General features: G+C 33.8%; 1 protein-coding gene across 2 annotated transcripts in view; it reads left to right on the top strand.

Moving 5' to 3' along the window:
* Positions 1 to 22,589, top strand: part of SOS2 (SOS Ras/Rho guanine nucleotide exchange factor 2) — a 90,630-nt gene that overhangs the window by 20,810 nt on the left and 47,231 nt on the right. For both annotated transcript variants that reach the window (XM_030319050.2, XM_030319049.2), the window contains exons 2-8: positions 3,581 to 3,706; positions 6,330 to 6,461; positions 7,576 to 7,740; positions 11,239 to 11,442; positions 14,603 to 14,746; positions 17,654 to 17,764; positions 21,844 to 21,942. In XM_030319050.2, the coding sequence (XP_030174910.1) occupies positions 3,581 to 3,706; positions 6,330 to 6,461; positions 7,576 to 7,740; positions 11,239 to 11,442; positions 14,603 to 14,746; positions 17,654 to 17,764; positions 21,844 to 21,942 (981 nt within the window). The remainder of the gene's footprint in view (positions 1 to 3,580; positions 3,707 to 6,329; positions 6,462 to 7,575; positions 7,741 to 11,238; positions 11,443 to 14,602; positions 14,747 to 17,653; positions 17,765 to 21,843; positions 21,943 to 22,589) is intronic.

The raw sequence follows: 22,589 nt of genomic DNA, 5'->3' as shown, positions 1-22,589 counted from the left end.
TAGGTATCTAGTTGTTTACTGTTTCTGGGCTTCCCCACCTTCCCATGACCCCATCCTCATACTCTGTAGAACTACCTTTGTTGTAAGTCAAGGGTCCATATATATATGTGGACTTGCTTCTGTATTCTGTTCCATTCATTTGTTTGTCATTATAACAGTATCACATTCTTACTGTAGCTTTGTAATAAATCACAATAATGATTAGAGCAAGTACTTACACTTCTTTGATTAAGTGGCTGGTTTTCTTAGCCTTTTGCATTTCATATAAGTTTTGAAATTATGTTGTCAGTTTCAGCAAACAACCTTTTCGGTTTTGACTGTGATTTTATCTCCATAAAATCAGTTTGAGAATTGATACATTTACAATATTAAGTCTGATAATTCACGAATATGATTTTACATTTCATGTATTTGGATCTTTAATTCCTCTCAGAGTCTATAGTTTTTTCCTTAGGGATCCTGTACTTGTTTTGTTAAGATAAATTCCAAGGTACATGATACATATTTTTATTCATTGTAAATTATATTATTGAAAATTTTTATTTTCCAACTTTGTTGCTGCTACACAGGAATAAAATTTTATTTTTTATAAATTAAAATAATGTATTTATACAATATTTGATTTTCCTTCATGGGTGTATTAGTCTGGGGTCTCCAAAGGAACAGGAACACACACACACTCTCTCTCTCTCTCTCTCTCTCTCTCTCTGTCTGTCTGTCTCTCTCTCTAATAGATGTAGAGGAATCCAAGATAAGCAGTTAGTAAGCTGGAGAACCCATGAGAGTTGGTGTTACAGTTCTAGTTAAAGTTGTAGTTTATGTCCTCATTCAAAAGCAGAAGACCAAAATACTCACTGAAAGACAGGCAGAGAGAAGGAATTTTCTTACTCACCCTTTTATTCAGGCAGGTCCACTCACATTAGGGAGGGCAGTCTGCTTTACTCAGACTTCTACCAATTCAGATGTTAATTTTACCCAGAAACCCTCATAGACACACTCAGAAGTAATGTTTAATTAACCACATGTCTGGGCATCCTGTGGCCCAGGCTATTTGACACATAAAATTAGCTATCACAATGAGCAATCAAATCATCTGTAAATCTATTTTCCTACACTTTTATTTCTTTTTCTTGATGGTCTGCACTATCCAGGACCTCCAGTACAATGTGGAATAGAAATGACGTAGCAATTGTCCCTGCCTTTTTCTTGATCTCAAACAGAAAGCTTTCGGTATTTCACCATGTTGACTATAATGTTTATTGTAGGGTTTTTTTGTAGTTATCCGTTTACTAAATTAACTTCACTAGAGACTTTTTAAAAAATGTTTATTTATGTATTTTGAGAAAAGAACACAAGCAAGGTAGGGGCAGAGAGAGAGAGAGAGAGAGGGGGAAAATCCCAAGCAGGCTCCACACTATCAGTGCAGAGCCCAATCAAAGACTTGATCTATGAACTGCAAAACCATGACCTAAGCCAAAATCAAGAGCTGGACATTGAACTGACTGAGCCACCCAGGCGCCCCAATTTCACTAGAAAATTTATTATGAATGAATGTTGAGTTTTTTAGATGCTCTTTGTACATTTATTGATATTATCGTATTTTCCTTTTTAATCTGGTAGGATGGTAAATTGCTTGATTTTACAACTTTAAACCAACTTTACATTGCTGGGATAAACTCACTTGGTTGGTCACGTATATTTTTTATATATATTATGGAATTTAGTTGATATTTAGGCTTTTATTTCTAGGCTGATGAGTAAACATGGCTTATAATTTTCATCTTTTTTAAATTTTTATATCAAGGTAGTCTCAAAGTAAGTTGGGAAGTCTCTTGTTCTTTTTCTATCTTCTTCCTTAAATGTTTAATAAGTTTGTCAGTGAAGCCATCTAGGCCCATATAATGAGCTATAAAAGCAAGTCTCAACAAATTTCAAAAAATTGAACTCCTGGAAAGTATGTTTTCTGACTACAGTGTGATTATTCTAGAAATCAATAAAAAAGAACTTAAAAAAATACTGTAAGTTTAAAAATTAAGAAATAAACTTCTAAATTCTAAAAGTCAAAGGGGAAAACCATAATGGAAATTAGAAGCTATTTTGAACTGGATTATTAAAAATATTCCATATTAAAATCTGTGAGTTATTTTTTCAATTTTTTTGTTTTTGTAAAAGTAGATCTTAGACTACTTACGTTTTCTATTTTTATGTCAGTGGCATCGATACCTTCTAATATGGCATAAAAAGAGCAATACTTACTTCCCTCAACTATTCTTTTTATTTATTTATTTATTTATTTATTTATTTATTTTTTGAGAGAAAGAGCATGAGCAAGGGAGGCACAGAGAGGGAGACACAGAATCCAAAGCAGGCTTCAGACTCTGAGCTGTCAGCATAGAGCTCGACACGGGGCTCGAACTTAAAAACCATGAGATCATGACCTGAGCCAAAGCTGTATGCTTAATCAACTGAGCCATCCAGGCACCCCTTTCTCTCAACTATTCTTTAAACAAATATTTACATGACACCTACCATGTGCTAAACACCATTTTTTACCTTATTCTTCATATCCAGTTCTATTGGATTCTTTTTTAGGATAGTTTACTAGGTTCTAATTAAAAATTAACAACCAAAAAGGCTCACCACAGCTATATAGCAGCAATAAGGAATGTATACGGGCACACCTTCTTTTGTGCTTGGCTTTATTGGGCTTTGCAAATAGTGTATTTTTTATAAATTAAAAGTTTGTGACAACCCTGTGTGGAACCAAGTCTACTGGTGCCATTTTTCTAACAATATTTGCTTACATCATGTCTCTGTGTCACATTTTGGTAATTTTTGCAGTATTTCATACTTTATTATTATGGTGATCAGTGATGATGACTTGTTGGAAGCTTAGATGATAATTAGCATTTTTTAGCAATATTTTAAAATTAAGGTATATATATTGTTTCTTACACATAGTGCTATTACACACTTACTGGACTACAGTATAGTGTAAATATAACGTTCATATGCATTAGGAAACCAGAAAATTTATTTGACTTGTTTTATTGTGATACTCATTTTATTGTAGTGGTCTGGAACTGAAACCAGAATATCTTTGAGGTTTGTCTGTGCCATGCTAGAAGAAAGCTGACTAGCACCTACCTCACAGAGCAGCTCTGTAAAGTAGTCTGGTTTTTCAGAGATATCTCCATTGTTGGGATTCATGACCTAGTGTTCAAAGACTTCTAGTAGATATATTAGTTACCTTAAGGGTATGGGTATCTACTATTCCTCTGAAATTATATAGAATATTTTATCTGTATATGCTTTTTTTTGGCAGTAAGGAGTAGAGAGGGGCCAGTGGCTTTCAATAGATTTTCATAGAGTATAAAAAAGCTTAAGGAACCCTACTCTATACGTTCAGAAAAGTTTATAGAGAGTAACAAATAGAGGTGAGTTTTTCTTCCCACTTTTTGTGTTTTATGTCTGTATTTGAATGACTAGTCTAGTAAAATATTAATTATAAAGAAGATTCTCTGGTGTTTGTCATTAATAATTTGGCCTGTACTTTAACTAAGAACTTTTTTTTTTAAAGGTTCAGGAGCAAGTACATCCCAATCTCTCAGCTAATGAAGAGTCTCTCTATTATATTGAAGAGCTGATTTTTCAGCTGCTTAATAAATTATGCATGGCTCAGCCAAGGACTGTTCAAGATGTGGAGGTAAAAACTATTTTGATATTTCAAAGTCACTGAACCATTGTACAAATGAATTTTTAAATCTATATCATTCTGAATTATTGTGGAAACTAAAACCATTGAAATCATGTGGGATAGGTGTGTGCTAAGTTCATTTTCAACAAAGATATCAAGGCAAATCAGTGGGGAAGGAAAGTTTTTCAGCAAAAAAGAGTGCTAAAACTACTGAATAAATTTATGGGGAAAAAACCCTTGAAACCTATTTCACTTAAAAATTAATTCAAGACAGATCATAGTCTTTTTTTTGTAATTTTTTTCAATGTTTATTTATTTTTGAGAGACAGAGACAGAACATGAGTGGGGGAGGGGCAGAGAGAGAGAGGGAGACACAGAATCTGAAGCAGGCTCCAGGCCCTGAGCTGTCAGCACAGAGTCTGTGGCGGGGCTCGAACCCATGAATTGTGAGCTGAAGTCAGACACTTAACCGACTGAGCCACCCAGGCACCCCACGACAGATCATAGAGTTGAACATAAAGCTGAAACTATAAAGTTTTAGAAGAGAATGCAGGAGAATATTTGTTTAACCTGGCGTTAAGCAATTTTTTTTTTTTTACAGAGGACTCAAAACACAGTTAAGTATTAAAGAATAAAATTATCGAGAAAATGAAAAAGGTGTGAGTCACAACCAGGAGAAAATGTTTGCGATATATATTCCTTACAAATGACTTGTATCTAGAAGATGTTTACTCCTACAAATCAATAATAAAAAGACCCCCTCCTTCCCCAGATGGGTAAAAGTCTTGAACAGACACTTCATAAAAGACGATATGCTAATGGCCAATAAGCACATGAAAAAGGTGCTCAAGCTCTTAAATCACAGGGAAATAGAAATTAAAACCACAATGAGATACCATTTCACACCTCTTTCAAGGGATAAAATTAAAGACTAATAACACCAAATGAGATGTAGCCTAACTGGAATTCTCAGCACATTGCTATAGGAATATAAAACAGTATAACCACTTAGAAAAGTTTCTTATAAAGTTTAATGTTTATTTTTTCTTACAAAGTTTCTTATAAAGTTAAATATACAGTATGTCTAGTCTGTGCCCCAACAGTTTTACTCCTGAGTGTTGAATCTAGAGAAATGAAAATACATGTTCACAGAGAGACTTATACATGAATATCCAAGCAGTTTTATTCATAATAGCCAAAAATTGGAAACAACTCAAATTTCCATCACAAGAAGATGAATAAACAGATTGTGGTTGATTTATAAGATGGAATACTACTCAGTAATAAAATGAAAGAATGGGCTATTGATAATGTACAATAACATAGCTATAATTCAAAGATATTATATACAACAAAAAAAGCCAGGCCTCAGAGAGTACATATAGTAGGATACGTTTCTGTGAAGTTCAGAAACGCTAAAATTAATGGTGATAGAAGTCAGGATGTGCCTATGAGGGGTGGGGAGTGAGATGTTAGAATCTTTATTAGGGTGATGGTTACACAGGTGTAACCATTTTTCAAAATTCATTGAATTGTACACTTAAGATCTGTGCATTTTACTGCATATAAATACTGCTTCAATAAAGGACTAATAAAAATCTTTTGGATATTTACTGTTTGATTAATACGCAGACACACTTCTAAAAGATGTGTAAATTAGTGCTAAAATATTTGTATTGGCTCAGTTACATGGGAGTATTTTTAGATTTTTAGAAATACCTATCAGCACAGCTTTCAAAAATTAACTTTTTTACTATACTGTTTACATCCTTTCTTTGGAATATTGTTTCTGTAATAAGGCAACAACTTCCAGTATGAAGGAAAATCTTAATTTGGAGTAATTGAGCTATTAATATTTTCAGGGACTCTTGGAATTAGAGTATTTCTTCCCTAGTCTCAGCTCTAAGAATTAGACATTAAGTATAAAAAAAAAAGCAAATTTCTCAATAGCTAAATATGCTAAAAGATGAGAGTATAATTTTTAAAATAGGAAGTCCTAAAAATTGGAGTTTGATTCAGTTATCATTAGTTCTCATTATTCATGCCAACCACTGGTTAAATTTTGATTAGATGAGCCATAATAGTAACCTATAAGACTTAGATTATTTTTGCCAAGAGATGTATTTCCTTAAGACATTCTGAGCTTTGTCACCTACTTGATCCTCTAACAGGTACATGACATCTCTTATTTTTAAAATTCTTTATATTAAAGCTCTAAGGTTAGCAAAGGGAAAGTGACTGCATAATAATTATTAATAATGAGTTAACAACTTCTACCAGGTAAATAGTTTTAATCCTAGGAGACTTATTGTAAAATCACTGATGAGTATTTCATGCTGGCTTTAATCTCTCCTAATGTTACTGCTTTTTTCTAGTTCCAGTTCCATTTTAATTATGCTTATGCTTAAAGCTTTCTGTTTAAAATTCACTTTATCTTTATTCATGGGAATTATGTAGGAAAAAATTTTGAAAGTCTTGTTGATCCTTTTAAAAAAGTAGTTCTTACAGGAATCAAAACATGTTGTGGCACTGTTATCTGCTAGCATTAAAGATGATAATAAAATTTAGTTTTGCATGAATTTTCTAGTTATGAACACTTCAATTAACAATAGTACTGCTATGATATTAACAGGAACGTGTTCAGAAGACCTTTCCTCATCCAATTGACAAGTGGGCTATTGCTGATGCACAATCTGCCATAGAAAAACGAAAACGAAGAAATCCTCTCTTACTGCCTGTGGACAAAATCCATCCTTCATTGAAGGTAGTAAAAACAAACATTGGGGGAGTTCTTTATAACAAATAACACTTTTTAAAGTATTGGTGTATTTTTTTAGTATTTATATAGTACGGCCTATATTAGTCTGTGCATGTGTATATGTGTATACTTGTACATATACATATGTATATATATTTCTTAATGTGTGTACAAATAAAAATAAACACACTCTAATAAAATCATATTGCCTTTCAAATAATATTAAAAGTTAATGATAAGCAATAATGCATCTTTGTGTCATCTTCTGATGAGTACTACCCCTGACTGACTCTCAACCTTTTGTTGATTAAGAAAATATATATTGTCAAAAGCTATGGTGAGTTCAGAACTGTTTTCAAATATATCACACGGGGCGCCTGGGTGGCGCAGTCAGTTAAGCGTCCGACTTCAGCCGGGTCACGATCTCGCGGTCCGTGAGTTCGAGCCCCGCGTCGGGCTCTGGGCTGATGGCTCAGAGCCTGGAGCCTGTTTCCGATTCTGTGTCTCCCTCTCTCTCTGCCCCTCCCCCGTTCATGCTCTGTCTCTCTCTGTCCCAAAAATAAATAAACGTTGAAAAAAAAAAATTCAAATATATCACAGATACATACATTGGAAAAAGTAGACTAGGGAATATTATTTAGTCAATAGAAAATACTTGGTGTATATGGATTTGAATGCCCCTGGGTAGCAATTTTGAGAGCCCCTAACTACCCCCCCTCACATGCACACATCTTCCCCTGAATAAAAACCACTGGCATTTGGAAATATTGGTTACAGGTCCTTGAAAATAGTAGATACTTGTCCAATGGGTTTGGGTAATGTATTAATTTAAGAGGTTTTCCATGAAGTCCTGACCAAGATTTCTATATTGGAATCAATAATCTCTTCTTACTTGATACTAAAGGCAGATTTGTTAGATTAGATGTCTCTTTAAAAAAAAAAAAAAAAACTTCTGACACTGGGACCTATGGCTCATTCTATGTCCTTTGATATCTGTAAGTTTAGACATTTGGTCTATAGAAAGTTCTTTATAAGCAAGAATATTGGATAATTTTTTAAGTGTTTAACTGATACTTGGCAGTCCCATTTTTTGGAATTAAATTGTTTATTTTTTCCACAGGAGGTTTTAGGGTACAAAGTGGACTATCATGTATCCCTGTATATTGTGGCTGTACTAGAGTATATCTCAGCTGATATTTTGAAGTTGGCTGGTAATTATGTTTTTAATATCCGACATTATGAAATATCTCAGCAGGACATTAAAGTGTCAATGTGTGCAGATAAGGTAAGTAAAAGGTATTTTTAACACTTGTATTTTTAACTTAACTTGAATAATAGTGACTATATGTCACTTCTATCTCTTTTATACATTAGTAATTTTTATAATTCCTTGTATTGGAATACATAAAAATGCTAGCTTTTTAGATAAAACATGGTATTTCCAGGTTTTCAGCATATGACAGGATGGGAATCCCCCCCCCCTTTTTTTTTCCCCTGGCAAGAGTCTTTTACCTACAGGAAAAAAACATCCAAAGCCTCAAACCAGTTTAGGAAAAATAGTTTGAATTTTATCTTTTTAGAAAGAGAATATAAAGAGAATCTACACAGAGCATTCAGGTACTTTTAAACAGAAGTAATTTTGAAAAACATACTTTGGGGCACAAGTAGAGAGCAAAAGACTTCAGTACTAATGTTTCTTCCTTCTGATAAATTTTTTTGTTACTTACCTTTTTCCTTCCTGGCTGTAAGCTACTGGGGGAAGAAATTGAGTCTCTTATTTATTTTCCTCTCTCCTCCTTTTTACTTTTTCTTTTTTTTACATTTTAAATGAAAATTTTTGAGTATTTGTTATATGCCAGTCACTGTCCCAAGTGATGATAAAATACTGAATAAGACAGCAGTCCCTTGTGTTAGAAGGAGTTTATTTTAGTGGGAAATAAAAATATAAAAAAAATTGCAGCACAGTGTGATTAAAACTATTAGAAGTCAAAGGTGCAGTATAGAAAGTGTTGAACTCTGGCATGGGGTAGTCCAGGAACACTTCATTGAGAAGATGTCTAAATTAGACCATTAAGGGTAAATGACCCCTACGACTTGGCACATGCCTGTGTTTCTCTCCTTTGTACATCAGAATTACAAGAAAGCTTTTAAAGATTCTGATGACTATATCTTACTCCCAAGAGGTTCTGATTTTCTTGGCCTGGGTTAGGACTCTAAGCCTGGAAATAGTTTGAAAGCATCCCAGGTGATTCTGATTTACAGTTATGGTTGAGATCTACTGTACTCTGAGATAGTCTCAAAAATGATTTTTCACTTGAATTTAATAGAAATTCCTTGATATTTCTATTTTGGCTTCTAAAATTATGATTGCAGCCTGTTTTTTACTTTTCTCTCAGACTTTTAGATAAGTTACAAGTACTTCCTTGTGCCCTGAACCACTTGAGAGTAAGTTGCCAACGTAGTTTAGTGTGTCCTATAAATGAAAACATTCTTCTGCATAACCACAGTCTGGCAATCAAAATCCAGGAAATTAATTTTGATACATTATACTATCTAATTTTCAGACCCCATTTAGGTTTTGCCAGTTGTCCCATTGGTGTCCTTTATAACAAAATGATCCAGTCCAGAATCAGTCATGTATCCTTCAGTCTGGAATAATTCCTCATTCTTCTTTAACTTTTGTGACCTTGGTACTTTTGAGGATTACTCTAGTTATTGTTTAAAATGTCCCTTACTTTAGTTTTTTTCTGAAATTTTCTCTTTATTAGATTTGGGTTATAGATCTTTGGCAGGAATATCATAGAAGTAATGCTGTACTCTTCTCATTGCATTATTCACATGCCACACAATTTTGATGTGTCCAATTACTGATGTTGTTCATTTTGATCACTTGATTAAGGGGTTGTCTTCCAGGCTTCTCTATCTTGAAGTACTATTTCCCTTTTGTAATTAATAAATATCTTGTGGAATATTTTGAAATTGTGAATATCTTATTCCTCATTGTACTTGAAATGTATTCATTTATTTTAATATAGACCCATGGATTCTTACTTAATGTGCTGTCATCTGTTATTTCATTACTTGTTTTGATATTCAAATTGTCCCAGATCTGGCCAGTGGGAATTCCTTCAAGTTGGTTTCTCTGTCTGTATCCTTCTTTGAATACTTTGTTTTGACAGATATTCCAGGTTCAACTTTTCTTTATATGCTGCTCAAACCTGGAATTAGGCATTTTCTAAAAACTCCTGGTTCCTTTTAGTGGAGAATGGTACTTGGAAACCAAAATCTGGGTGCTACATAAGCTGTTAGAGTGTAAATGCTCTGGTCTCTTAGAGGCCAGAGTTGGGGCGTGTGTGTGTGTGTGTGTATACATTATATACATGCATACACATACGTATTTATTTCTTCTCCATCTTTTTGTTATTATGGTAGCCCAAGAAAACTAATACAAGTTGTTTATTTTCTGACATAGGTGATACGTTAGCACTAATCTACATTTAGGCGGAGGTGGACCTATAAAGTGTAATTTAGCTCTGCTTAAAAGATAGTATTTTATTTACCTATTTTTGAGTGGTAGAACAGTTTTGAGGTAGAACATTTTTGGAAATCTGCTTTACCCTTCTCTTAGGCTTAGGCTTCTTTTTTTTTTTTTTTTTTTTAAAGTTTACTTACTTGTTTTGAGAGAGAGAACGGGAGCCAGGTAGGGGCAGAGAGAAAGGGAGGGAGCATACCAAGTAGGTTCCATACTGTCAGCACAGAACCCGATGCAGGTCTTGAACCCACGAACCATGAGATCATGACCTGAGCCAAAATCAAGAGTTAGACACTTAACCAACTAAGCCACCAAGGTGCCCCTCTCTTGGGCTTATGCTTGTAACTCAAGGACTACCTTGTGTCTACCAAAAAAGCATTATCTGTCTTTATATGAATTCACAGATCTCTCCAATCCAAAACTACTACCACAGGGTTCATTTTAGCTTCCCCTTTTTCATGTTTGTAACTGCCTTCTCTGACACTGAGAAATCTGGCTCCCATTTTTTTAATATATTTTATTTGGTCACTTCTCCTGTACGTAACCAATCTGACAGTCCTATCTAATAGCACTGGTGTAGGCACCTTTCTTAACTCCTTAGTACCAGTTACTGGTATAGTAAATATGCATTAGAAAAGCATCATACTATGCTCTATCATGTGCTTCTACAATAGTGTCCTTTCATTTTTCTCCAAGTGCATACAGCTTTCCTTACAATAGGACAAGGAACTACTACCATTTTGAACACCTATTTGCCAGACATAATAGTATGCATTTTATGTACATTACCTCACTGAATTTTTTCATCAGTTACATTTTACATGTAAGGAATCCGCTTTCAAAAGAATAAATAACTTGTCTGTAATCACAGGTGAGTAAGTGGTTGAAACCGGGATTTTGGCTCAGATTGTTGTTCTTCAAAGGTATGCTCTTTTTGGCTTTTATATATGTGTGTTTATGTGTGTGTATGTATGTATATACACACATATATATGTATACACACACACATATATTTCACTACTAGGTTTATCTTTTTTTCCATAAATGTTTATTTACTTTTGCATATCCAGTTTTATTTGAACATTTTTTCCCTTCAACTTTTCATATTTCTCTTATTTGAATTTTCTTATATAAATTAGCCTGTAAAACACAAAACTCATTGTTTAATAATGTTTTAATTCCAAGTACCTTGAGACCATTTTATAAAAGTGAGAAAAACAAGTTTATACGTTACTGATTTATATTTCTCAGGTTTTGATGGACATGTTTGATCAGGATGACATAGGTTTGGTTTCTCTCTGTGAAGATGAACCGAGTTCTTCAGGTGAATTAAACTACTATGACCTTGTCAGAACTGAAATTGCAGAAGAAAGGCAGTATCTACGGGAATTAAATATGATTATAAAAGTGTTTCGAGAAGCTTTCCTTTCTGACAGGAAGCTATTTAAACCTTCTGTAAGTACCTTTTTTGTTTGAAATACTATGTACCCCAAAAGTTAAATAGCAGCTTAAAATCATAAATAGTAACTTTTTATACTTTATGAGTATGTAAACCAATATTCTTTTATGTGGTATTTATTGTTTTTAAAATATGTGAATTGTTATACTACGTTAAGGCCAGTGACAATGATAGTTAGACACAAGTGCATACAGCTACCCTTATTAGAAAGGGAGACTACACTGGAATGAAATCTTTTTCTGCTATGAGCTATTTGAGGTTTATAGTCCTTCATTTGAAGATAGTGAAAAAGATGTATGGTCTACAAAAGATAGACTTAATACTTTTTCATATCTTCTGGTAAATACTTTAAGGCAGAGGCTTAAAGTTTCAACCGTGGAACTTTTTTTATTATTATTATTTTTTTAATGTTTTATTTATTTTTGAGAGAGAGAGAGACAGAGTATGAGCTGGGCAGGGGCAGAGAGAGAGGGAGACAGAATCCACAAAGCAGACTCCAGGCTCTGAGCTGTCAGCACGGAGCCTGACGTGGCACTCGAACCCGTGAACCACGAAATCATGACCTGAGCTGAAGTCGGACACCCAACTGACTGAGCCCCCCCAGGCGCCCCAACAGTGGAACTTTTTAAGAAAAAAGTTTATGCAGAATGCCACATAAACACAAGTAGAGCTGCTGTTGGAAAACGGGGTAGGAGTGGTGTGAATAGGATGGGAACCTTGTCATCTTTTTCTTACTTGTGTAGCTTCTAAAGTCAACTTAAGGAATCCAGCTAGACAAATCCTGTCTCTCTTTTTTTTTTAATATGAAATTTATTGTCAAATTGGTTTCCATACAACACCCAGTGCTCATCCCAACAGGTACCCTCCTCAATACCCGTCACCCACTTTCCCCTCCCTCCCACTTCCCATCAACCCGCAGTTAATTCTCAGTTTTACTACTTGGCAATGAGAAAGAATGAAATATGGCCTTTTGTAGCAACATAGATGGAACTGGAGAGTGTTATGCTAAGTGAAATAAGTCATACAGAGAAAGACAGACATGCCATATGTTTTCACTCTTATGTGGATCCTGAGAAACTTAACAGAAGACCATGGGGGAGGGGAAGGGGGAAAAAAAATTAGGGTGGGAGCCAAACCATAAAAGGCTCTTAAAATCCTGTCTTTTTAAAGATTTTTTTTTCTTTCCTTCCTTTATCCCATGATTCATTTTTCCTTAGATGTCTGTGTGTCTGCCCTTCACTTTAAATACTCAGCCTTTTTCTACCTCCTGATTTCCTCCCCCAAATGACTATTATGTGAACGAATGTGCAGTGACTGAGTGTTTAAGACTAAGATGTGATTTTGCCTCTTTGATTATTTTCCAAAATCATGAGTTTCAGTGATAATTTAAGGTTTTTTAGTTGACATCTGTCCTTTTTTTTTTGTACGTATGTTTAGTTTAATGTTTGATAATATAATAACTCCCACTGGACTTAAGTAATCAGCATTTTGTAATTTTCAAAATACTGTCCTATTTTATGTGCCCTTATAATACTCCTCTGAGTATTATCATCCCTAACTTACTGGTAAAGAAATTGACACAGGATGGTTATGACTTGGTAAGTTAGTTACAGAGGCTGAACTTGAATTTGAGTTCTTTTATACCACAGTGTCATTGAGTTCTACTTAAGAATAAAAACCTAACAGATGCTGATAGCTAATATTATTTTCTTTGCCTTTTCTGTGTCCCATTAGTTTTCATTCCTCAGGAATTAATTTTTATGGGATCTCTTTTTATTGAGTTAGTGCTGATTTGATAGAAAATTTCTATTATACTGAAAGCTCAAGAGAAAGAGACAGTCCCTTTTTCTCTTTTTCTAGATCTACTGTACCTTTTTTAGCATTTAGATATAAATTATCTATATTTACTGTATTTTTCCACCGTATTTTTTTTAATCTCAAAATACTAAACTTTTGAGATAAAGACCACCTGAGATCAGAGCATAGTACTCAGCAAATATTTGAGGAGGATTAATATTAAAAGAATGAATGACTTAAAACTAGTCTTAATTTACTCCTTTGGGCTCTACCCCTGTGTCTTCAAAAAGCTCAAGTTTGTGGAGGACCTAATATATGCCAGGAGCAGTTTGTAGAAATCATCTATTTAATCCTACTAAGAACCTTATTAAGAACCTTATGAGGGTAGATGTTAGTATACCAGCTGTGTGATCCTGAGCAAATTACTTACCTGCTCTGAGCTGGTTTCCTCATTTGTAAAAATGAGGATAATGATAGTACCTATCTAATAAGGCTGTTGTGAGATTACATGTCAAGTACTTATAATAGTGCCTGAAACATACTCAGTGACCTAATCCAGAGTCATTTATCTAGCAAGTGCGGAGCTAAGATCCATGCTGAGGTCTGTCAGGTTCTATAGCCTGTGATGTTTCCATTACGAGATGGAAGAGCGGGGGGCACTTGGCTGGCTTAGTTAGTGGAGCACGAGACTCTTTCTTGATCTTGGCGTTTTAAGTTCGAACCCCACGTTGGATGTGGAGATTACTTAAAAATAAAATCTTAAAAAAAAAAAAAAGATGGAAGAGTGAATGATAGTTGGCCATAACCTGCACAGTCAGTATAGGGTCTGTGTCCAAAGGACTTAACATTTCTTAATCCTGATGTAATTCACACTTGAAAGCTTGAATGAAGTCTTTAATTCCTCCTCAAATTCAGGAGATAGGCTGATCGCAAATTGTGAAACTGGGTTGTATCTGGGTTAGGAATCAGACCTTCATTTTGATCCCAGCTTTTGTCATTAACCAGCTCTATAAGACTTTAATCAAGATTTTTAGCCTCTTAACCAATTTTAAAATACTCAAATGCCAGGATTCTTTATGAATGCATAGATTCATCCACAGTATGAGTTTCAGAATTATTAAACAAAACTATCTACAGTCTGTATTTTACAGTGAATTTACTATGTGTAATCCAAGAAGTTTTTTATTTTCACTTTTGTGTTCATGATTAACTTTTGCTTTGTTATAGAATATATCATGTCTTGTAATATATAAGTATGCATTGAGTGAAAATACACCCTTAACACTTATAGTACTTATATTTTATAATTTTTAAACAGAATTTCAACCTCATATATCTTAACCTTTTTCTTTTTTTCAGGATATTGAAAGGATTTTCAGTAACATTTCAGATATACATGAATTGACCGTGAAACTTCTAGGTCTTATTGAAGACACAGTTGAAATGACTGATGAAAGCAGCCCTCATCCATTAGCTGGCAGCTGTTTTGAAGATTTGGCAGAAGTAAGTTTACAAAACTACTTGATAATTCTCATTAAAGTCCTAAATGGTGTATTAAGAAATTCAGTAAGATATTCTTTGTGAAAATTAGAGGATATTGCTGACTACTGTAAAACAATACTTAAGGTTTAGCCAGTAGCAAACTAAATTGTCTATATTTTTAGTGACACTTTTTATAGTGTATTTATGATGCTATTTATAGTGAAAGTTGGTTGAGTAGTAGCATTTAGGATTTTTTTTAATGGCACGTGCATTAAAGGTGAAAGAAAATAAATTTTATTGACCATAGCTATTTAGCTTTTGTAGATCTTGGTCTTAATTTCCAAAAATTGAAAAGGAAGTTTATGTTTCAATTTTTTTTTCCCCAAAGTGAAAATCATTTTGTCTTTTAAATGATTATAAAAGTAATGTAGTTCATTGTAAAAATATTCAGGAAAATAAAGGCAAATAAAATGAAAATCACTCCATTTTGCAACACCCAGAGATAACTTATCCTTACAACATACATTACTTAATCCTTAAAAATGTTTTTCTATATGTACATACAAACTCATTTATTTACAAAAATAGGCTGTTACTATTATAAAATCTGCTGTTCTCAATACATCATGAACATTTTCCATGTTAATAGACTTACCCGTAATTTTTTTATATATTAGTTGAAGATTAGTTGACGTATGTTACATTAGATTATGTGTAAACTCAACAATTCTATACATTACACAGTGTTCACTGCTATATGTGTAGTTAACCATCTGTCACCATACAACATTATTGTAATATTATTGACTATATTCCCTATGCTATACTTTTTCATCTCTGTGATTTGCTCCCATTATAACTGGATGTTTGTGCCTCACATCCCCTTCACCTGTTTCTCCAGTCCCACTACCCTTCCTTCAATACTGTTTTTGAAGTCTGAATTAGTAACATGTTATATGGAGACACAATAACATATTTTAATTCCTTACTATTAATAAGCATGTAAGTTGTTTCCATTTTTTGTTATTGTAAACAGTACTGTAACAAACGTATCTACATTGTCTTCATCGTCTAATAATTATTTTAGGATGTATTCCTAGAAATGAAATTGTACTACTAAAGATTAGGAAATTTTTAGAACTTAGAAACATTTTGCCAAATTTACTTACAGGTAAGTTCTAGTATATGTGGCTCTTTTTTCCCCACATCTTCACTAAGTCCAGGTGTTATTCCATTCATTTTGGTCAGTCTAATGAGAAAAAAAAAGAGCCTCATTCTTCAATTTGTTTTAATTTTTAAACTAATCATGTTGAACATCTTTGTATACTCATTGGCCATTTTTATTGCTTTTGGAAAACAGGATTTTAAAAGTGCTTTCTTTAGTTTTCATGTAAAAATATTTTCTTACTTTATAATCTCTGCCTCTATTTTTGAAAATATACATTACTTTTATTATATCCATTTTGTAGATAATGAAACTGATAGTATAGAAAGATTCAGTTACTAATACCTAACCCAAATATTCAGTCTTGGTTCTTATTAGAAAGTTTTTATATTATAATATCTTAGCATATTAATCTGTAGTCTGGTTGCTTGCTGTTCTCTTAAAGATATCATGATTCAAAAACATGTATTTTCTAATTTTTATTTTGTTTTTTACTGTAGTAAAAAAATATATATAACATAAAATTTGCCATTTTAACCGTTTTTAAGTGTACAATTCAGTGGCATTAATCAAATTCACAATATTATACGACCATTACCACTATCTTTTTCCGAAACTTTTTTATTAGCCCAAACTGAAACTCTGAACTCATTAAGCAGTAGTTCCCTATATCTTCCCTCCCTCCTGAGCCCTGGTAACCTCTAATCTACTTTGTGTCTGTGTGAATTTGCTGATTCTAGATACTGAATCATAACAATATTTGTTCTTTTGTGTCTGCTCATTTCACTTAAAATGTTTTCAGGGTTCAGCCATATCATGACATGTATCAGAACTCATCCCTTTCTATGACTAAATAATATTCCATTGTATGTATATATCATGTATTGTTTATCCATTTATTTGATGATGGACACTTTTGGTGTTTCCATCTTTTGATTATAGTGGATATTGCTGCAGTGAACATTGGCATACAAGTATCTGTTTGAGTCTTTTTTCAGTTCTTTTGGGTACATATCCAGTAGTAGAATTGCTGGGTCATAGGGTAATTTTTGTTTAGCTTTTTGAGGAACTTGCTGTTTTCCACAGGGGCTACATACACCATTTTATATTCCCACTAGTAGTGGATGCGGATTTCAGTTTCTATGCATCCTCGCCAATATTTGTTATTTTCTGAAAAACATACTATATTTTTAAAATAGAAAAATGAAACAAATCTCTGAGTTCTATACTTTGAGGATACTGATTATTATCAAATAATAGTAATGTATTTAAATATAAACATTGTACAACATATGGGGAGTTTCTGCTGTGTTATTTTACTATATATTAGTCTTTGCTTTCTTTTTCTAATTTTGAAAAGTGTGGAGTGGATAAAACAGTGGTACATTTTGCTTCCTTGGAAGTATCCTAAGTATAAATTCATTTCAATCTAGGTAAGCCTAACTGAAATTTCAAATCCCAACCTTCTTTTACTAATAAATCCTCTCTATTTACTGGGGATAAATGTGCATAAGCACTAAGTTTGATAACTTCTGACCACAGATTCAGTCACCTATTTTAAGACCTCAGCATCTATCACTCAAGATCATTACTTACATTTAAAAAAATTTCCTGGTTATTGTTTGCCCCTTAAAAGTAGAAAGCAAAAAGTTCTGAAAGTTAGTTGAAGACTTGATAAAAATTTGCCATTAAGTAATCTGTGCCGTATTAGTAGAAAAGATGTTCTTTTAAACCTAACACGCTCTCCTTTTTAAACAAAATAGGAGCAAGCATTTGATCCTTATGAAACATTATCACAGGATATTCTGTCTCCAAAATTTAATGAACATTTCAGTAAGTTGATGGCCAGACCTGCAGTGGCTCTACACTTTCAGGTAAACTTAAATTGAATGTTATTTTTTTTATAAAGCAACTAAAGAAATATTTCACCATCTTATCCTTCAAATATTTGCAGTTCTAGAATCTTTTCATAAAGCACATAAGGAAATAATTTGCAAGTACTTCAAAATATGTTCACTGTTAGCTTATTTTAGATTGTCTTCTATTTTTGTCTTGAGTTCTTTCAGTCTGTCCTTAATGTAGAAATCTTTTCTAGAATATTATTATACATTCTGATTGCTACAAGAATATGGCACATTCTAGGTCTGGGATATAGAGATTAATATGCAGAGCTATTTCAGGATCTTACTCCCCACAGGAATAAGAAATCATAAAGAGTAGAGAATTCCCTAGAACAGAAATCATAAAGAGTGGAGAATATCCTCATGTAATATCCATACAATATCCAAGTCCAGTGGATATTTTTATTTCATATTTATGCCTGTAGTATTTGTTAGTCCCCTCCTTGTTCTTTTGGCTCCCTTGATACTTTGTCCTTATTTTTATCTTACTTCGTTGATTTCTTCTTAGTCTCCTTAATTGTAGATGTTTTCCAATTTGTGTTATCAGCCCCTGCTTTTCTGCCCCTCTGTGCTTTCCTTGGGTAAGTTTATCTGTACATTTTGCTTCAGCTGTTGCCTATATGCTAATGACTTCCTATCTTTATTTTCAAACTGCTCTCTTTGGAGCAGTGTGTGTGTGTGTGTGTGTGTGTGTGCGCGCGCGCGCGCGCGCGTGCAGCTGTACACTTTCATATAACCAGCTGCCCTTTGAGCTAATTCACTTGGATGTCTCACAAGCAATTCAAATATAATGTGTTCAAAACTGAACTTACCATCCCTCTGCCTTCATCAGTGTGAATTCCCTTTATTGTCTCCTACTTCTACTCTACACTGAGTAATTTGTCAACTTGAAATAAAAATGACACCTAATTCTCAAAATTTACTTCAATGAAGGAATAGTTTTCTTAAGCTAAATATTCTATATTCATATAAGCCATAAAGTAAACATTATGTAAATGGGACAGTCTGCCTGTAAGATCTTTGCATTTCTTGTTTCATTCCTATTTTATTAGGAGTTCTTACTGTGCGATTTGAATGTTTAGGACCCAGTTATTTAAGCTATTGCTGCAGATATTAAATGAAATTCAAAGACTTAGATTAAACCCTTTACAGGCCAAACTCACTTGTATTGTATTAACTTTAAAAAGACTCATTCAGTGTAAAGTGAAGAAGGTAATGCTTCGTTAAGAAAAACAGAAAACAAAAAAACTTGTTTAGAAGATGTATAGCACACTTTAAGAACGTGAGCTCTGGAGTTAGAACTTCTGGCTTTGGGCCAGTCAGTAATTGTGTTATCTTGAGCAAGTCACTTAATCTCTGAGACTTTGTTTGCTCATTTGTGAAATGATCATAATGTATATCTCTTATGGTTTTAAACTGTAAAAACCAAATGGGAATACACTAAGCACATTTGGCACATGTTAAATAGTCAGACATTTGCTTGTGTGATTTATGGTTCTTACACTATAAATATACATTGCATTAGCACTTGAGAATATGCTTTAGTAGCCATTTCAGTGCTAATTAACAATATAGATGATCTTTGTAGACTTAATTTTAAGTTTCATCTTGGTTCCAGTTAAAGCATTATATATAAAATATATGAAAATATATCGAGTGATTGACATCACTTTCATTAATTGAATGGTGAAAGAAATTAATCTTTAGGAAAGTAAGTTGACTGTGCATCTTATGTTAACAAGTCCATTGAACAAATTATAATTTAACTTCAGTGAACAATTTATGAGAATTATGGCAGTGTTTGTCTATGAGGATATTTTCACTTTTTTTTTTTTTTTGTAAAGTTTATTTTTATTTTTCGAGAGAGTGAGTAGGGAAGGAGCAGAAAGAGAGAGAATCCCAAGCAGGCTCCACGCTTTCAGCACAGAGCCCTAGATGGAGCTCGATCTCACGAACTGTGAGATCATGACTTGAGCCAAAGTCAAGAGTCAGACACTTAACCAACTGAACCACCCAGGCACCCCTTGCCTATGAGGATACTTTCAAAAGCATCATATGAGATTTTTTCCTCCTTTATTGCTGTTTTCTATATTTATCTAATGAGGAGAAATACTAGTTTAAGTCAACCTTAATGACATTTAAAATCAATATGAGTGACTTTTATTTTTTTTTTATTTATTTTTTTTAAATTTTTTTTCAACGTTTATTTATTTTTGGGACAGAGAGAGACAGAGCATGAACGGGGGAGGGGCAGAGAGAGAGGGAGACACAGAATCGGAAACAGGCTCCAGGCTCTGAGCCATCAGCCCAGAGCCCGATGCGGGGCTCGAACTCCTGGACCGCGAGATCGTGACCTGGCTGAAGTCGGACACTTAACCGACTGCGCCACCCAGGCGCCCCAATATGAGTGACTTTTAAATCCCTTCTAAATTTTAAAAAATCATTTATTCTGTGGACGATTAGTTTTCAAAACTGGGATATACCTAACCCTAGCTATTCACTAAGATTTTTCAGGTGATATAAGGGCACAGACAGCTTTCAGGGAATCAGTTTCTAGCCTACCTGCTACCTTGTTTGTGTTTTTGCATTTTCTCTTCCAACTTTCCTTACACATTACCCTTGCCAGCAATATTTAATTTCCCATTATTCATTGATCCAAAGTATAAAAACCTGCAGGGTCCCAGCCAGGGAGAACACAAAACTTTTGCTTTTGAAGGAGAATTCACTGAGTACAAAGCAAAAGGGTTTCAAATAGCAGGAGGTGGGTTTAATTGTGTTAAAAATTCTCAGTAGCTAAAATGTCATGTCATATCTCTGTCTTGTTGTATCTAACTATCCGAGGATTAAGAAGTAAGATGTTTGTTACAAGGGTGAATATTAACTTCCTAAAAGAAAAGTACCTCATCTTTTTGTTTTTAAGTTTTCAATGTTTATTTATTTTTGAGAGAGAGAGAGAGACAGAGCATGAGCAGGGAGAGGGGCAGAGAGAGAGGGAGACACAGAATTTGAAACACACTCCAGAGTCTGAGCTGTCAGCAGATCCCAACGCGGGGCTCGAACTCACAAACTGCGAGAGCATGACCTGAGCCGATGTTGGACACTTAACCGACTGAGCCACCCAGGCACCCCGAAGAGTACCTCATCTTTCATTGGACATTGAAATAATGGAGAGGGAAGGCTTGTGATGTTCTCATACCTGGATGCACTATGTTAGAAGCAGTTATAGATTCTTTCAGATGGTTTCTGTACTTCAGACTGTGACATTAACGTGTATTTGAACTTAAGAATGCAGCCAAGACTTTTTGAAGACATTGTCTGATCTAGCTGTTTATTTTGACAATGAAGATCGGCTTTGTCAATGTTGTTATATGAGAGATGTCTTTATAAAATAAGCTAAATTTGAAGTTTATTTAATCATTGTTTGGTGAAACATATTTAAATCACGTTTACAGTATGCAACATTCCAAAAAATACATCCTTTGTAATCACTTAAAATATTTCAAATGATGATACAAAAATGTGCAAGAGGATACATAGCTTTCAAAAATCTTTTAGGGTATGGGAAAGCCAAAACTTTTGAAAAAAAGTTGTATAGGACTATTGTGAAAGTTATTTTGGCTGTATAAGAGATGAAGAAATGTATATATCTAATAACTTAAAGGAGGAAAAACCCTTGATTTTATAGCGCTTCTCTTTCCATATAGAACATGATTTCCATTATTGTTTTGGTTAAGTTTGTTATCTTATATCTTTAAAAGTTTTTTGTGTTAAGGGGCACCTTGGTGGCTCATTCGGTTAAGCATCTGACTTCAGCTCAGGTCATGATCTCATGGTTCCTGAGTTTGAGCCCCATGTTGGGCTCTGCGCTGACCACATGGATCTGTTTGGAACTCTCCCTCTCTCTCTCTGCCCCGTCCCCACTTGCACACGCGCTCTCTCTCTCTCTCTCTCTCAAAACAAATAAACTTTAAATAAAAAGTTACTTGTGTTAGGCACTGCTGTTTTACATTCTTGATACCAGAGATATACTGTTACATCTTTTTACTTTACAGTCCATTGCTGATGGTTTTAAAGAGGCAGTTCGTTATGTCCTTCCACGCCTTATGCTGGTGCCTGTATATCATTGTTGGCACTATTTTGAATTATTAAAGGTAAGATGAAGTCTTCCTGAACCGAAAGTACTTGCATTTATGAGGCTTAAGAACTAGTTTTAATCTGGTCATATTATTTTTCATACTTTCTATTCATAAAAATAAAGTACCTTAAATGTCTACCTTCTTTTCCATGGATAAAACCCTATGTTTCTTGTCTTCATATCATTTCCAAGTGGTAGAGAGAGGAAAATATGTCTTTATCTGTCATTTTGTAATATAGAATTTCAAAGTACTAATATAGAGATTACTTTTTCATTAATTTTTGAAGGCACACAATAACAGTGATTTGCCTCTTACGTTAATTAGTAAAATGCAAAACATTGGTCTAAATTTCCATCATTTTAACTTATTAAGAAAAGCACTTCTTTTTTCCATACAGTATAGTATTCTTCCTCTCATAGCTAGAACCCAAGCAACATATAAAAAGAATTACAGTAAAACTTGAACTCTTTTTAAAGATCAGTAAACATAAAAATATATTGAATTGTTAAAGGTTCTAATAAATAAAGTATAAACTTATTAAACTTAGTAAATTATATTACATATAGAAAAATGTAAAATATAAACATGTTATATAATAAATGAATGTATAAACACACCAGAGGTAAACCACAATGCCGACTTGAATGGCACTTACTTACATG

Source organism: Lynx canadensis, chromosome B3 (assembly GCF_007474595.2).
Source record: "Lynx canadensis isolate LIC74 chromosome B3, mLynCan4.pri.v2, whole genome shotgun sequence".
Classification (NCBI taxonomy): Eukaryota; Metazoa; Chordata; class Mammalia; order Carnivora; family Felidae; genus Lynx; species Lynx canadensis.
Note: the sequence above shows the minus strand (reverse complement) of the source record. Positions and strands in the feature narration are given on the sequence as shown.